The sequence below is a fragment of the Ruditapes philippinarum genome, unplaced genomic scaffold, assembly GCF_026571515.1.
Source record: "Ruditapes philippinarum isolate M1 unplaced genomic scaffold, ASM2657151v2 ctg11525_1_1_1_1, whole genome shotgun sequence".
NCBI lineage: Eukaryota > Metazoa > Mollusca > Bivalvia > Venerida > Veneridae > Ruditapes > Ruditapes philippinarum.
The window spans coordinates 1-18,166 of NW_026854786.1; the positions used below are offsets into that span (position 1 = coordinate 1).

At 31.4% G+C, this 18,166-nt stretch overlaps 1 protein-coding gene across 1 annotated transcript; it reads right to left on the reverse strand.

The window, feature by feature from the left end:
- Positions 1 to 17,367: 17,367 nt before the first annotated feature.
- Positions 17,368 to 18,129, reverse strand: LOC132741068 (heat shock 70 kDa protein 12A-like). The gene has a single exon (XM_060729154.1). It carries the CDS (start codon positions 18,127 to 18,129, stop codon positions 17,368 to 17,370), a length of 762 nt encoding a protein of 253 aa, XP_060585137.1.
- Between the last annotated feature and the right edge of the window lie 37 nt (positions 18,130 to 18,166).

The following is an 18,166-nucleotide window of genomic DNA, read 5'->3' on the forward strand; positions in this document are numbered from 1 at the left end:
AAAACGATAACACTGTTTTACGGTTGGCAAGACCGATGGCAGATATGTTCCCAACAAGTTTTTAATGTAAGTAAAGCGCTCAATCTTTAAAACATGTATACACTATCCTGGAAAATTGATCACTTTTAGTTTTAGTTTAGTTTTAGTTGATTTTTGAGTAAGTGTTACATTTACTGTACCACAGCGTTATAAAATAAACATGTTTAAATAAATCAATTTACCGTTTTCAGCTGGCGGGAAGTTAGCCCAAGATCGTACACAATTATTTTCACAAGACCACTGTACTTCCTGTTTCCCATAATACCTTGGTGTATTGACCGAAACAATCCCATGGATTCGGGATAATGCAAAGAATCTAAAGCAGTAACAATAACTGGAAACTTTGGAATGTCGTCTGGTGCAGACAGATTCCCGCCAATTTTCCACATGAATTCGTCTGCTGTACCTCTCGGGTAGTTTTTCACGACGTTTAGATTTTCTGCAAGTGTCGATCTAAATCTGTCTTCACATTCGACAGGACCATAATCTAAAATATTCGAAAGAAGAAAAAAGTATTTTGCCTTTACAAACATACGATTCAAATTAAGAGGCTCATATTGAGGTATTTTGGAATACCAACTGTGACATTATTTGATGACCACATTTAAGACATTTTCTACAGTTTTATGAAATATTAATCCTTTCATAGAATTTTCTAAATTTTTTGTATGATGTGTAAAATTTAATGACGGGTAAAAAGAAAAATATATGTTGACGTGTTGGATTTCTTGTAAAATGGCAGTTTCCATGGTAACCGTATATCTAAAAACTGTCAAAATAGCCTAACTGTGTTATAACGAATAGAAAATGTATAAGATAGCTTAAAACACACAACGAGCATTGTTTTATGCAAAGATAATCTTATCTAATGATTCTGTATGAAACAAATGATAATCTGAACATATTTCTTTAAAAACTGAGTTTTCCATGTTCCTCAACCGAACAAAAAATGAGAAAAATAAACATGAATTCTGAGAATAATTAGTGATATTGAAAAAAGTGTTTCATAGGATTTTCTAATTTTTTTTGTATGTTGTGTAAAATTTAATGACACATTAAAAAAGAAAAATAAAAATATATGTTTGCGTGTTGGATTTTTTGAAAAATGGCAGTTTCCATGGTAACCGTATATCTCAAAATTGTCAAAATAGCCAAACTGTGTTATAATAATGTATAAAATAGCTTATTACACTCACAATAAACATAATTTTAAACAAAGCTTGCTTTATCTTAGGGTTCTGTATAAAACAAACGATAATTGGAACATATTTCTTTAAAAAATAAGTTTTCATGCTTTTTAACTAAACAAAAAATGAGAAAAAAAACATGAATTCTGTAAAAAATTAAAGCTATCAAGAAATTTCTTTCATAGAATTTTCTACATTATTGATATATCAAGTAACATTTGATGGTGGATTCAAAAATAGAAATAAAATATATATGTTGACGTGTTAGTTTTTTTTGTAAACGGGCAGTTTCAATCGTTACCGCATATGCCAACTGTCAAAATTACCACGCATTCTTAAGAAATATCAGTGTTATACTAAATGTGTTGTCCAATATACAACAAAAACATGTTGTAATAAAAATTTCTTTTTCTTTTGATGTTATATCAAGTAAATGACACTGAATATCTTTTTAACACATATCTCGGGCCATATTATTTTTTTCACTCGACTAACATACCCGAACAGTAAGCAAGTATTCAGAAATTTACAAAGAAAATAATGAAATTCGGAACATTTCTTAGATATTAATTTTGTTTTTTATTCAACACTTTTAAATATATATCATTTTAAACTTCTTTGCCTAGTTGTCTGCCAGTAATCAAGTCGCGACGCACTTTCCTCACTATACCACAAGTGGGTGGGGTAACGCGCGCAGAATTATCATCAATGCTGTCGTACTAATGCTTGGAGAAATCCTTTATGTGATGTTGTCTAAACGACCTCTAATTCTTTTGAACCGATCTCCTTTTGAACATTTAGAAATATCTGTTCTGTATTATTTAACAATTATTTGCTTATAGCCGAAATTTAAACACTTATCCGAATACTATTCAACTTGACCTTCATTTGAAGATTAATTATCCGTGATTATCTTTCTTGGAAGCGCATTACGATGCGCACAGAAAACTACCGAAAACGTCTTTAATTGTATTCTATATTGCATATATTAGTTTTTATTATATACCTATAAATTTTCTCCCTAAAATACACGCAAATATTGAAGCGCAAATACGCTTCAACGGATAGAAATTTCCGTATTATGTTAGTGACAAATACGGTACCATATATGGAAGTGCCGGACTATTTTTGACGTTGGTCCCGATCTTAGCTTTGTATAGCGTTGCATTTGGAAACGGGAACCAAAATTATTAAAGGCGTGGCCTATTTGCAAGAATTACGTATTCATCCGTCAGTCATGAATTTATTTCTTGACAACTACATTTCATTTTCTGAATAAAACGAAAAGGTATATAATAAAAGGAAAATTATGTTGTAGTAGCTTTCTGAGACTATGTATTTTTCTACTCGCAAAGTTGGAACATTGATATCTCGCTCGACCTTTGGTCTCGCGAGATATTAATTTTCCACCGCTGCTCGTAGCAAAATACAGAGCCTCAGAAAGCTACTACAACATAATATTCCGTATTTACGCGATAATGGCACGATTAAGGAATGCTTTATTAATTTTAATAACTGTTTCTATTGTTATTTAATACAAAATATACATACTTCCGAAAGTTACCTCCATTGCTGGCGCTGAAATAAACAAGTAAACGACATACAGCAAATCCTGTTTGTAAAGGACTGTGAAAAGTTGTTGCGGGGGCGAGGGGACTGGATTATAAAAAAATAATAAAGAATCAGATACTGACTTTAATTTACGTTTTTTTTTCCACACCTAAAACTGTGTCTATGGTGGTTTTGAAGAATTCAAATCTACTAAAGTATTTAATGTTCGGGATATTTAACAATTCTTGAGTATATTGAGAAATAGTTTGCTTTGAAATAAATTGCAAATGGAATTCTTTTAATATATATTGCCATAAATAAAAATAATAGAAATATTTTGTTGGGAACAAAATACATTGAATTCCATCTAGTCATTTTTGTTCAATTGATACAGATACATCACAGCAAGATGGTGATTGATATTTAAATCACTGAAAGCGGATATAAAATTCTAATTTTATAAGTCGAAACTGAAAGAAATACGTACGTCGTGTATCTAGAATCTTTATTACACCAACTACGGTGAAAATTGACACTACAAACTTTAAGACCCGCACAGCCAATTTCTGATCTGAAATAATAATATAAATATGACATTTTGATCTGATAATTTATGTAATAAATATGATATATTCGATTAATATAGAAAATAAATGGTTAATTTTCACTTCTAGTACTAATCTAAACAATAACAGCATCAAGCTTCAAAAGTTAAATGAATATCACAAAATCCCTAGAGCTACATTTGTAATATAAGTGACAACAATGTTTTGTTTTTTTTAAATAAAAAATCATCACATAATATTATAAAAGCATTTTTGATAAAATGCGATGTTTTCCCCATTGTTTTACAAAAAAGGCAAAATTGGCGCGAGCTAATATTGGTCATGTACAGCAACACTTTTATCAGGAGTTTTGCTTATCTTTTCATTTAGTTGGAGTACAGAACCGACTATATAAATTCCTTTCCTATTGTAAATAATTTACAGACAGTGACATGATAATATATGGTTTTGAAATTATAATTTATGTGTTAAAGAATCAAATATAAATAGATAAATTAACTCATGTTTAACCTTTTCTTGCAATGCATTCGTCGGGTGATTGGTGTCTCATGTTACAAGGCCCTGAAATGAAAATACTTTAAGAGACATTTTGCCATCTTTTTTACATTTTCAAATGGAAATGAATTGACAATATGTTTCAAAAGATTTACAGTTATTATATTACTGACCAATAGTTGATATTCGAAAATATTCAGGATAATTTATGTTTCGATGAATACTTACAGAAATTTTCTTAGGACACACTAGTTATTTATCGTTCATGCAATGTAAATTATAAAATTGAAATTATTTATTGCAATATGTAGTTTTATTTTGACTTTGCTTTTCTTTGATTCCCCTTGAATGATCATAGGGTCACTTAAGTACCTCTTAACTTATGAAATAAATCACAGCACGTAAAGCACGTGGTTAACATGATTTTGTATATGCTACAAATGCGTATCTTTTTAATAGCAAACTTACCCTATTTTATAATTATCCTATGTTTCTTACAAATTCCGATATCTATTATGCCCCTTAAGTGGAACCTCATATTACTTTCAAAACTTCGTACATAATTTCGTTCCGTGTTTTGAAATAAGTTAGAATATCAACATTCATGGCAAAAGATTACTTGTACTTCCGGTATAAAAATGAAAAAAAAAATGAAATAAAAAAAGACTAGAAACAAAATGAATAATTGTCATTACCTTTACACGTCCTTGATCTGTGAAAACTTCCAACGTTTTAAAGAACCATACTTGCAAGGGAAAACCAATAATAAGCAATTTTCAAGCAAGAACAATGATTTATACAGAAATACTTAAATGAAACTTAGGGACTACTGTCGAAGGAAAGAATTCTTTATTATGAGAAATAAAGCCGTTCACATTAACTTTACAAAACTATGCTATTTTCGCTAAATTTATTTTCAAAACGATTTAAGATAAACCTTTAATGTATAAATCTGATATTTAATTATGTCTGTAAGCAAAACAATAAATTTAACTCAAATTTTATTTATATACATCAAACAGGCTAAACTATGCCTTTAAGATATTAAAATATCAATTTATCTACAATAAAGTCATTTCTATTTGATTGAAATAAAAGTTTACGTGTCCAAGTTAAGGAAGTTCTAAAAATGATTTTTTCTGGAGGTTGGGTTATAAACCACACTCAAGGACATGTAACGAGTTTTACTGATTTAACTGATTGAGGGAATTGCCGTCTAACTCCTTTAGTCACCTTAAAAGAACCGTCCGATCTTTTGTAAGCTGAGTCGGGGAATAGTCTGCCATAAATACAATAAAAAAATTTTTGCATACGAGTAATTATCTAACATTTGTATTGTTTTGTTTGAGTTTTAAGTCACGTAGACCCTGGCAATATAAATGAATTATATGAAAATGAGTAACTAACTAACTGTAAGTTACATGATGTGAGTGTGGGTTATTGAATGATGGAACGTCATAATGTATATGGATAATTTAGTGGATAAGTGTTAGTTACAGGATGTGGGTGTTGGTTGCTGACTTATGGAATGTGTCAATGTATACGGATTATTTAGTGAATGAGTGTTAGTTACAGAATGTTAGAGTGGGTTGTTGAGTGATGGAATGTGTCAATGTATACGGTTTATTTAGTGAATGAGTGTTAGTTATAGAATGTTAGTTCGGGTTGTTGAGTGATGGAATGTAATAATGTATACGGATTATTTAGTGAATGAGTGCTAGTTATAGAATGTTAGTGTGGGTTGTTGAGTGATGGAATGTAATAATGTATACGGATTATTTAGTGAATGAGTTTTAGTTACAGGATGTTAGTATGGGTTGTTGAGTGATGGAATGTAATAATGTATACCGATTATTTAGTGAATGCGTGTTATTTACAGGATAGGAGTGTTGGTTATTAAGTGATGGAATGTGTCAGTGTTTGCGGATAATTTAATGAATGAGTGTTAGTTAATAGATGTGAGTAAGGGTTGTTGAGTGATGGAATGTAATGATGTATACGAATTATTTAATGAATGAGTGTTAGTTACAAAATAGAAGTGTTGGTTGTTAAGTGATGGAATGTGTCAATGTATACGTATAATGTAGTGAATGAGTGTTATTGACAGGATGTAAGGGTTGGTTGTTGAGTGATGGAATGTGATAATGTATACGGATAATTTAGTGAATGAGTGTTAGTTACAGGATGTGAGTGCTGGTTGCTAAGTTATGGAATGTGCCAATGTATATGGATAATTTAGTGAATGAGTGTTAGTTACAGGATGTGAGTGCTGGTTGCTGAGTTATGGAATGTATCAATGTATACGGATAATTTAGTGAATGAGTGTTAGTTACAGAATGTCAGTGTGGGTTGTTGAGTGATGGAATGTGTCAATGTATACGGTTTATTTAGTGAATAAGTGTTAGTTATAGAATGTTAGTTCGGGTTGTTGAGAAATGGAATGTAATAATGTATACGGATTATTTAGATAATGAGTGTTAGTTACAGGATGTTAGTATGAGTTGTTGAGTGATGGAATGTAATAATGTATACCGATTATTTAGTGAATGCGTGTTATTTACAGGATAGGAGTGTTGGTTATTAAGTGATGGAATGTGTCAATGTATACGGATAATTTAATGAATGAGTGTTAGTTAATGGATGTGAATAAGGTTTGTTGAGTGATGGAATGTAGTAATGTATACGAATTATTTAATGAATGAGTGTTAGTTACAAGATAGAAGTGTTGGTTGTTAAGTGATGGAATGTGTCAATGTATACGTATAATGTAGTGAATGAGTGTTATTGACAGGATGTTAGTGTTGGTTGTTGAGTGATGGAATGTTATCATGTATACGGATAATTTAGTGAATGAGTGTTAGTTATTGGATGTGAGTATTGGTTGTTGAGTGATGGAATGTAATAATGAATACGGATTATTTAGTGAATAAGTGTTAGTGACAGGATGTGAGTGTTGGTTGTTGAGTGGTGGAATGTGTATACGGATAATTTAGTGAATGAGTGTTAGTTACAGGATGTTAGATTGGGTTGTTGAATGATGGAATGTAATTATGTATACGGATAATTTAGTAAATGAGTGTTAGTTAAAGGATGTGAATGTTGGTTGTTGAGTGGTGGAATGTGTCAATGTATACGGATAATTTAGGGAATGAGTGTTTGTTTCAATATGTGAGTGTGGGTTCTTGAGTGATGGAATGTGATAATGTATACGGATAATTTAGTGAATGAGTGTTAGTTAATGGGTGTGAGTGTGGGTAATTGAGTGATGGAATGTAATAATGTATACGGATTATTAAGTGAATGAGTGTTAGTTGCAGGATAGGCGTGTTGGTTGCTGAGTTATGGAATGTGGTTATGTATACGGATAATTCAGTGAATGAGTGTTCGTTACAGGATGTCAGTGTTTGTTGTTGAGTGCTCGAATGTGATGATGTACTCGTTTGATTTAGTGAATGAGTGTATGAGTGTGAAATAAATGTAGCCAGGAATAAAAACATAAACACATCAAGAACGTTGTTAACAAAAGTAGAAGTTTTTCAAAATATCAAATACAGGTAAACATTTCTAAATGTAATTATCTATATTGATAATTAAGTGAATGAGTGCATAAGTGTCTGAAATAGAATAAAAACAGGACATAAAACAACAATGCATCAAGAACTTTGTAAACAACAGTAGCAGTTTAAGAAAAAAATCAAATACAAGTAAACATTAATCAAAATAAGTTTTATCTTTTTTATCTTAACCATGTTTTGTTAAAGCGGTAATTTATAACCATCTAAAATATCCGTTAGATTTAATCCTGGATCTAGTCTCGTACAGTATCTATTGCACCATTTACATGTTCCCTTAAAGATTTATCAAACAGTTTTTCTTTCGTCATCCATTTTGGTTTTACTCTTTTATAAATGTTTGACATGTTGTTTGATAAACAATATAAAGAATTAAAAGTCACATTTTAGTTTAAAAACTTCACTGCTTTGATCAATTCAAGAAATTTATCATCGAGCAACCGTTCATAAACTAAAACATGTCGCGGTATGTATATGTCTTGCATCCAATAGAGGGCCATAAGCTGCCACCATGTTACGTCACTCTCGACATATTGTCTCCATTCTGAAACATTTGATATCATGGAGGATACAAGGGAGAAAAATACAACATTAAATTAATGACTTTCACACAAATCTAATTCCAATCAGTTGAACAAAGCAATTTATTTATTTTTTTCACATGACAAGATTTGAAATGATTTTTCCGTGATTTGCATACTCTTTGATAAAGATCTAGACCAAATCCTTGTGTGCAAAGTTTCAGGTCCTTCTCTTACCCATTTTTTCAAGCATTTTTATAATGGAAAGCGACGTAACTTAAAAATGAAAACTGTTGCAACGCTTTTCACTGAATTCGGGTAAAAAATCGTACAAACATTCTATCTTAAATCTAATTCTGAGCATATTTTTTATATTTTTCTTTGCAGAATTTTCCATTTGATCTATGTATTTTATGTATAATTTTTTTTTATCTTTTTAGGCTTTCTTACCTCTTTAAAGAGAAAAATACTTACTGTATCGATTGAGAAATAATACGATGGGGCTAAATGTTTTCCTGCATTAAAATGTTCTTTATCACTTGATATTCTGGGTTTCCTTGCGTAGCGTCGATTGAATTCTGCAATTAATGCATCGTAGGGATTTCGAAGGATGAGGATGAAGCATGAGTAATTTAAAAACAACCCTGGACATTCTTTGCAATCATTGTGGTAAGTCTTACTATCATTACTATGTGTCTTTATGATACATACTTTCCCGCTATTTGGGCACAACTTGGAACCAGGAAAATTCCAATCAGGATACACGCTGCCAGTATATATTCCTAGAAATGTTAGAAGGAAGAAGTAAAAATATACTAAAGTGTATAATACGCAGGTGATACGAATGTTTTGGCCAGCCATTTTCTATTTTTTAGACATCATTTGTATGGACCAACTGATAGTGTATTGCTTATGAAAATATCTAGCACTGCAATTTGGTATGGCAATGCGAAAAGACATAGAAAATAAATACGAAAGCTAAAATACATAGTTGATACCACTTACAACTATGTATGATTTTAGTGATACATACTATAATATTGCATTTTGCATTCATGGTTAGATAGAGGATGTGTGTTTGCTTAGCTGCAAACTATAGAAATATACCTTGTGTTACAGAAGAAACTAAATATCTTCCCCCCGATTCTGCAAAATCTAACAAATATACTTTGTATATCATTTTGTATAACATTTAGTTACCGTCTTTAAATTTGAACCTGTTAGATATAACCAACACGTTATAGCATAAAGATGTCTAACAAAATGATTTGTAATCTCTGTATACTATGTCCGAAAAAAGTTTTCTTTACCTGTGACAGTCTCCAATAATTGTCATGCCAAAGTATTACTTGAGCCAGGATAGCTTGCCAGTGCAACTAGTGGCCTCGGATGATTCAAGTTTTCCAAAGACCGAGGACAACTAAAATTGAGCGAATTGCGTTCCAAAAACTCGAAATAAGATTTATTGCCGCCAATGGTATCAGTGGAACAATAGTGTCTGACCTTTTTCAGTAATGTTTCTTGCACGTGCTCACGTTTGGCCTTAATCAAAACTTGGTCACATGACGTCGTAGAATGGTACTTAGTCTTAAGGTCGCTAGTTAAAAAAATACTGAAGACAAGGAAAGTGATGAATAGAAGAATGACTGTTTTCAATAAAAGAGGCCGGAGACCGGTTTTTTTAATCTTCAGGGACTTTAAATATATTTGTACCAGAGTCAATCCATTCCAAATTTAATTTTGCAAACCCTTAACAGACATTAAAGGACCTCCACTAAGGTCAAGAAGCATAAAACATAAAATTTAATATTATAATAATTGCAAAGATCAAGTGATACACTAGTCTTTAAACAGAAAATACTGCAAAATACGACTTACATAAAATAAAGAAATACATTTAGATTGAAAATTAAAATCGATTTAATGCACGATTTTATTTTTATCCCGGTGTGTGAGAAAATTAACGCAACAGCCAGTTTGCACAATTGAATAATTATGCTGTAAAAATGTGAGGGAATGATATGCAATTTTGCACACAAGTTATTTGTCCATATCTATCCCAAGTGGAACACAAGTTTTGAAAAAATATTCCCATTAAACCTCAGTTTCTTTAATTAAAAGAAGGACATGCCCATTATACAAAATAAGAAGTAACTGGGTAAATTGATTCCCGAAATTTAACATTAACATATAATTAAATTAATATCCTTTCACTATACCTCCGAGTTCAGTGTAAAATTCCAAGTTACAAATATATTTAAAGTCCATGAAGATTAAAAAAAACCGGTCTCTTTTGTCGCATTCAGTCTTACATGTACGCCAGCTATTTTATATATTTATATAAAACATTGTAAAATGATGAAAAAAAATATTGAGAACTGCATTACATTTTAAAGTACGTTTAAAATTCAAATTAGTGATATTGCTTATTTCCCGGAGGGGATGGTAAACGACTTTTAATGGGTCTTTTTAAAAAAAAATCTAGTATAAGATAAGGAAGTAACTCATGTTAAATAGTAAACTAACATTCTTATCCCACTGTATACAACTAATTTATTCTGCCGCATGAGAGAGCTATGGTAATCAAATGATTATTTTTGTAAAGTTTTATCAAAATCTTTCGGATGACTGAGGACAAAATGTCATTAAACACTTTTATTCTATTTTCAGCTCTAGTGGCCATCTTGTTTCAATTAACAGATTGGAAGCTTTTGACAACTTTTATAAAGAATAACACATTGATACTTTATAGATGTAAAGCGTTACTAGTTCTATAATGTCACAGTTTTATTGTGAAATAATCGGAATCACCTTTAGTTACATAATATATTATGTTAAAAAAAGGAAAACGTTGTTGTTGGTTTTCATGATTCAGTAAAGAGTAGAAATTTTTTATTTACTCAGCAACATCTGGCAATGCTATATCTTTACAAATACTATCAATTTCACATACCATGTATTGTATGCCATGTCATATAATATTAAACGTATCTATTTAACTTGAAATCAATATTAATGTTACATGTAGAATATATATATTTTAAATTTAAAATTACACGTACATATATCGGTTACTGTGTTGAAAATATAAACCCTAACTGTGTATGACAATAGCATGTTCTCGGGGCCCTTTCTGTCAAATTTCGGATTAGTTTTAACAGTGTTACACAATTATTGATAAGTTATCATAAATAATAGCCGAGGTGCTACGATTGGTAGTATATTTCCTGTTTTTGGAAGATACATGTCCCAAAGAAAGGTACAGTGATCGGTGATGGTAATGGTAAGCCATGGTGAGGTATTGTATATGCTCGCAAGCTATGAAAGTGTGTTTCCGTTTTCTCTCTATGAAGAATTGTTGTCCAGAAAGAAAACAATTATGGACTTTAAACGGGGTTTGAAGTATTACGAATTTAAAGTCCAAACGAACAACGAATAAATAGTTACACCGTGCTTATAAGGCTTTTTAAATATCCCAATTTGAAATAATATTGTAAGAATCGTTTATTACCGATTCTAATTAAAATATATTTCAACGTTAAACGTTGTTTTGCGCCAATTTATTTAACGTTACGCGCTGAACAGTTTAGCGCGTCATTTTGACGTAATTGTTTGGCATGAATTTAAAAAGGTTACTTCCGTTATATGTAGCGGCGTTAAACGTTTAAGCTGAAACTGTATTTTAAAGGTTTTGACGTGAAAGACATTATAGTCAGTATGATAGCTGCTTAAATTATTTTGATTTATTTATTTATTTATTTGTTTACGGATAAAAAAGAATTTTCTAATGAAGTATTTATTAATTTAAATCAATGTTTACGATTATTTATTTTATGGATTTTAACTGTACTTATGTTTATTAAGATTCTTCGTCATAGGAAATAATTATTTAATTATTTTATTCTATTATTTATTTGTTAAGTTTATATCAGAAATGAATGTATTAGTTAATAACGTTATCATTTGTTTCAGAGAATCGCTTTGTTTTATGCTTATGTGTGAAAATAAAAGATATATAGAGGCGCATACTCGAAAAGTCTAGTTGTTATCCGAAATCCTTTACAAATATAATCATAATGTGGTCTTGATTCTATATCGTTAAAAAAATAAGGAGTTACTTTGTCCGTGCTTGGTGTAAGATTCTTCACTAATGAAAAGTGTTCCTAAGTTTGAATTTATAATATCCTATTTAGTATTTTCTAAATCTTAATTAGGACTTAAATATCTAAATTAGAGTGTTAGTCTTAATTATATTTTCGTCACTCCTGATAAATACTAAAAGTAACTAAGTACTGGCCTTTAACAAAAGAATCATCGTAAAAACTATGAACTGAATAATTATTAGATCATTAAACTATATAGAATTAAACCTTAAAATGCTAAAACGAGGAAACTTTTAGATTTGTATCTCCTTTTCTTTCACATTGATAAAGATTTGGTACAAAATGCCCAAAATATAGCATATCTAAAATCTTATAAATGCTCTACTATTCCTTAAATCATTAATTAAACTTACATATGTCAACAATTGTGAATCTTTCTTAAAAGTTTTATGTCTTTTTAATTAGAACCCTTTGTGCAGGAAAGGTGTGTTCTGCATCTGACCAGCATTCCACGTATGCTGCATTAAGTAAATGCAGTGGTTTGTAAACATTTATATATTCAAGTTATAAACAACATATTCATCTCATCAACTGGTACTCCATGTACTCATTTATTGTATTCAAAATGAATCATTTTGAAATTCTTTGCAAAGTTTTTGATAATCATAGAAAGTGCTATAATTATAACTTTTGCTTTGTTTCGGCAATGCTTTAAAAATTCTTTTCTTGCAACTAGAACACCTGTTTATTCCTTCAAGTATGAGTAATAAAATCTCTTAATAATGGGAACTGGATCTAAATTATCAAAGTCATGTTATTAAAAACAAAAGGTTACATGAATTCAATGGAATATTAAAATTTTCACGGTACTAAATCTCACCTTTTTAATTTGTAATGTGTGGGAAATGCTTTGTCCATATATAAAAAATATGGACTTGCTTACGGTTGACGCTGTCTCCATCATGTACTGCCCACACACATGAACTGATGAAGAGCCGCTAGGCAACAGTACATCGTGCTAGAGAGGAATAAAATACACATGATATTTTATGTAATGAACACATATGAACATATCCATATGAACATTTCCGTATGAACACATCCGTATGAACACATCTGCGGATATTTCTAAGTTCAAATCTTACCGTTTTCGTGTTTAAATGTTGAATTCTGCTTACGCCGGTGCTATTGGGCGTGGACGGTAACTTACATTTTCCAGTATCGTCCATGAACAGGCTCAATCAAACGGAGCCTGCCACATTTTCAATTTTGTCGTGTTGGGCTTTCTTTAGGGATTCTGTTTTTCCTATTTTACATAATCCTCAAAACATGCTAATAATGAAATGGTATTGTCAGATTTAGTCTTAGTTTTGGAAATTCAAACAGTGTTTTTTCCTGGAATGGCTTTTCCCTTTAAAAATGTATGTTTATTATTCCTAATTTATTTATCCTATTTTGTTAATCCTATACAGAAACAGGAAAGCTTTACTGCATACCAGTTCTCCAGTTTCTGTCCTGACAAACTAACTATATCCCATTGTCTCCTTACTTTTTTAAATGTTGTTCAAAATTAATAATCGGCTGTGTTTAGGCTGGCTCATATTCAATGAAATTGACATACAATCTATTATAATAATTGCCTTTAAGTTAATTTCTAACGCATTTACATTATTATTTAAAATAGTATTAACATATCTTTCCTCGCTAAAACCAAACTATAGTCTAGACCACGTGTAAATATTCATGATGTGCATGAGTTTCTTACATTAGCAGATAATTATAACACTATTTGTCTTACCTAGTAATACTGTGTAATATTTACACAAAACGCGTGCCATTGACAGCCAACAAAATTCGCATCAAATAAATAGTAAATAAAATTAAAGATATAATGTGTCAGGAACATGGACACCAAAACACTAATAATTAGTCAATTAGCGTTCAAGACAAGAAACAGTTACACTTTGTTTGACAGATTAAATAGAGGATATTTGTTTGTTTGTGTGTAAGATGAAATTTTATTTCATCGAGTGGGCTTTAAAAACAGTATTCTCACGACTAGCGTAGCCACGAGTGAGAATACTGTTTTTAAAGTTCACGAGATGAAATAAAATTACATCTTACACAACAAACAGACAAATTTTCTTTTTATTTTATGCTTAAAAACAAGTTTAAACGAAATTTTCATAATTTTAACGTTAATGTTAAAACTGTTTCCCCCATTGAGAGCCCCATTTAGTCGGAATTTCTCATTATAAACAAGAAGTCTTGAGCTGAAAAATAAGTCCGCCAATCAACATTAAATGACGGTGATATTTATTCATTTTATTAAAAAAATATGAATGATCGCTTGTTTTAATAATAAAAACAAACAATTCTTGTAGGAGAAAAAGTCCAACCATCCATCCATATTTCTTTTACTTACTGCGAATTTATATTTGACCTGGCTTTGTAAATTGTAAGCGGCAGCCATTTTTTAAAGTTGTGTATTTCATGGGAGGAAAATAATTGTGTAAGATTCAGAGGGATATAATTTGGATTTGTTAGTCATACACCTTTTTAAAAGAAAGAAAACTTATTTGAGGATTGTAACAGACAAAAAATAAGTGTTGACAGATGTGAAAACATTCAGAAAAGGAGCTAGGAAAATGGAAAACTTGGAAGCTTGCTCAAGATCGCTGTTTTTTTTACTTATTCTTCGAGTGATGGCTGGTCAATGCTTTTCAATTTTTTATAAAGCATACGGCAGTTATTGCTCGTAGGATACTTTAATATGCCCAAATGTCATCAAGAGCAGTTTTGCATGGGGGAAGGAATGTATTTTTCAGAACAAAAAATTAAGAGACGAAATTTTGTGATTGGAATTTGAATGAATAGAAGTAAGTTTTCTTCTTTTTTAAAGTTTTTATTACTTTTGACATTTAAGTTATTTATCAATATCAGCTTTGCTTTTTCTTTAAACAGCCTGACATTGTTAGAATTGTCAGCAAAAATAAAATTAAGGTACCACATGGGGAATATCTTGAAAAAGTAGTTTCGTCATTGAAAAGAGTGAAATTATATTTTGATAATTTTCACTGTGAAATTACCAAATATAATTTTCACGGATAAATCAGTAATCCACTGAAAAGCATAAAATAAATTGTTTTCTTTCTTTTTCTTGTATTACTTTAGGTGATTATTGATAAACCCGAAACCTATTTTTACATCTTATATATTCATACAGTGATGTCCTTACATGTTAATGTGACTGTTTATTTTATTCATCATTATAATTGATTATTACAAATGTCTCATGTTTTTTATTGTTAATATGCATAATTGGAATATATATTGAATTAACTTGAAACTTCTTCAAGTCGAGCATACTGGCATCTCGAGCTAGCGTCTTTGGGGAATGTCTAGATAATTGATAGAAATAAACTGATAAGAAGAGTCAGAAACAATTTAATTTTTTTTAACAGGTTAATGACATCATGTTTTTTAAGAATGAAAGTAAAATCACTTTGATTTAAAATGATAAGGTGTTGATTTCTAGACTTATACAACAAAAACCCAATCAACATTCTAAGCTGAATTTCTTTCTGTATAAATTTATGGTATGACCAACCAAAGCACTGTTCTAGCCTCAGTGAATAAAGTCAAGCTAACGAAATATATAAATACATAATCCCTAAAGAAAGCCCAACACGGCAAAATTGAAAATGTTGCAGGCTCGGTTTGAATGAGCCTGTTCATGGGCGGTACTGGAAAGTGTAAGCTACCGTACACGCCCCCTAGCACCGGCTTAAGCAGAATTCATCATTTAAACATGAAATAGTAAAATTTTGAATTTATAAACATCTGCAAATGTGCTCATACGGCGGTTATCATGGAACCTTCAATGTGACACTTCCATGCCATTCTATGAAAAGCGGCGTATGGTCCCCAAGCCATTGTGATAGGCTTTCTATTACATGTTGTTCTTGACGAAGACCCAAGACTGTTCAAGCCTCAGGAAATACAGTCAAGTTGACCAAACCTGCGGAAATAGGCCTTTCTAGTTGTTAATTACGAAATTCCATCGGTTTTTACCTCCGGAAATACATCCATGCTGACCAAATTTACGGTAATAGTCCTTTCTTGTAGTAATAAACGAAAGCCGAAGCCCGGTTCTAGCCTCATTGTATACAATCAAGCTGAAAAATTCAACGGTGAAAGGCCTTTCAATCAGTTCTTAACGTAAACCCAAACCCGTTTTTGGCCCCAGGGAGACACTCAAGCAGACCAAACCCACGATGATAGGCCTTTCTAGTAGATCTTAACGAAAACCCAAGACTGTTCTAGCCTCATGGAATGAAATTAAGCTGACCAATTTCACGATGAAAGGCTTTTCTGGTAGTTATATCCGTTTTTAGCCGAGGGAATTCAGTCAACATGGTCAAGTTATAAACTAGTTATAAACTAAAAAAACAAACCGGTTTCTACCCTCAAAAAATACAGTCAAACTGCCCAAACACACGGTAATAGACCTTTCTAGTTGTTCGAGAACCAAAGCCCGGTTCTTCACTCAGTGAATACAGTCAAGCTGTCCTAACTCACGGTGATAGGCTTTTCTAGTTGTTCTTAACGAAAACCCAAGCCCGGTTCTAGCTTCAGGAAATACAGACGGCTTTCACAACCCACGGTGAGAGTCCTTTCTAGTTTGTTTGTTTGTTTGTTTGTTTCATTTGACCCCTTTTTCAACAGTATTTTAGTCATGTAGGCGGGTAGTTTCCTAACCATCGTTCCTGGAGAGTTACACCAGTAATAGACTACCTTCCTCCGCGCTAAACTACCAAAGCATCTCCCGGGGATCAAACCCACGCCAGAGAGGTAACTGGATTAGAAGTCATCGACTTTAACCCCTCGACCACGGAGGCGTTTCCTTTCTAGTAGTAACAGCAAAATACTAGTATATTTAATCAATTTATCAATTATAGTACCATGTTATGTATAAATCTCACATTTGATTTAATTAATATATGTAAATAAATGTAAATGTGTTGCGATTAGCTATACATTTTCAAGATAGACTCATTTCTATCATTTTCTATAATTTAGTTTTTAGTTTATGTAAATAATTATTTTTTAGGCAAATTTAACTAATTGTTTTAATTCTAATGAGTTAGAAAACGTTTTCGAGGCGTTATTTAGCTTGTCACGTGAAACACTTGATATAAATTTTATGACAAAATTGAAATGTTGTCTTTGATAGCCTTTTAAGTCAAGAAGTCTTATATCATATTACACTTTTCTTGCTAATTATATTGTTTCAACGATTGTTGTATCATTCTTTTATTTACATCACGGCTTCAACCTAGAAAATCTATAACTGCTCTTGCTTTATTCCCGGTTCTTTCATCCTCAGCATCCACCGTGATTTCTGTATCACCAAACGCCATAGAGACACTAACTGTGCGGTCTAAACGTTCGTCAGGATTGTCAAGATATATTTCAATTTGTGCTATTTCTAAACATCCATCTTCATCAACATAATTTGGATTTTTCTTCTCAGATAGGAAGCAACTAACAGTCATTGCTTTTTGATACTTGTAAAGTGTCGTAAATCTTTTTTTGATGTACGTGTCATTTGACTTAACAACGGTATCTTTCGCCACAAAGATTGAAAATTTATCTTCACAGCAAAACCCGGCATCCGTATTTATTTTCTTCTTATCCGGGTGGTGACCTTCTTTAAAGTCTATACATGATTCTACGCCATATGTATACTTTAGAATTCTGCCATTTATCGTCAAAGGTGTATGGCCATACATCAAGGCACCTCTTAGTACACACGATGAAGGGTTAAATGGAACGACTATTTCTTTATTCGGAAATGCTTCTTTCAGAGCTTGCTGCAGCAACTGTGATTCTGAAAACCCACCAACCATAAGAATGATATCGACTTCTCTAATGGTTGTTTCTCTAAATAAAAATTTAACATGATCAACTGTTCTTTGTAATGTTTGACCAAACATATAGAAAAAAACAACTTTTGAGAGTTTAAGTTTATCACGGACTATATCAACTATTTCAGCATACTTTGAGGCAGCAACTGCATCCCGAATATGCATTCCATTTAACCTTTCACATAATTCAATCAGAGATAAT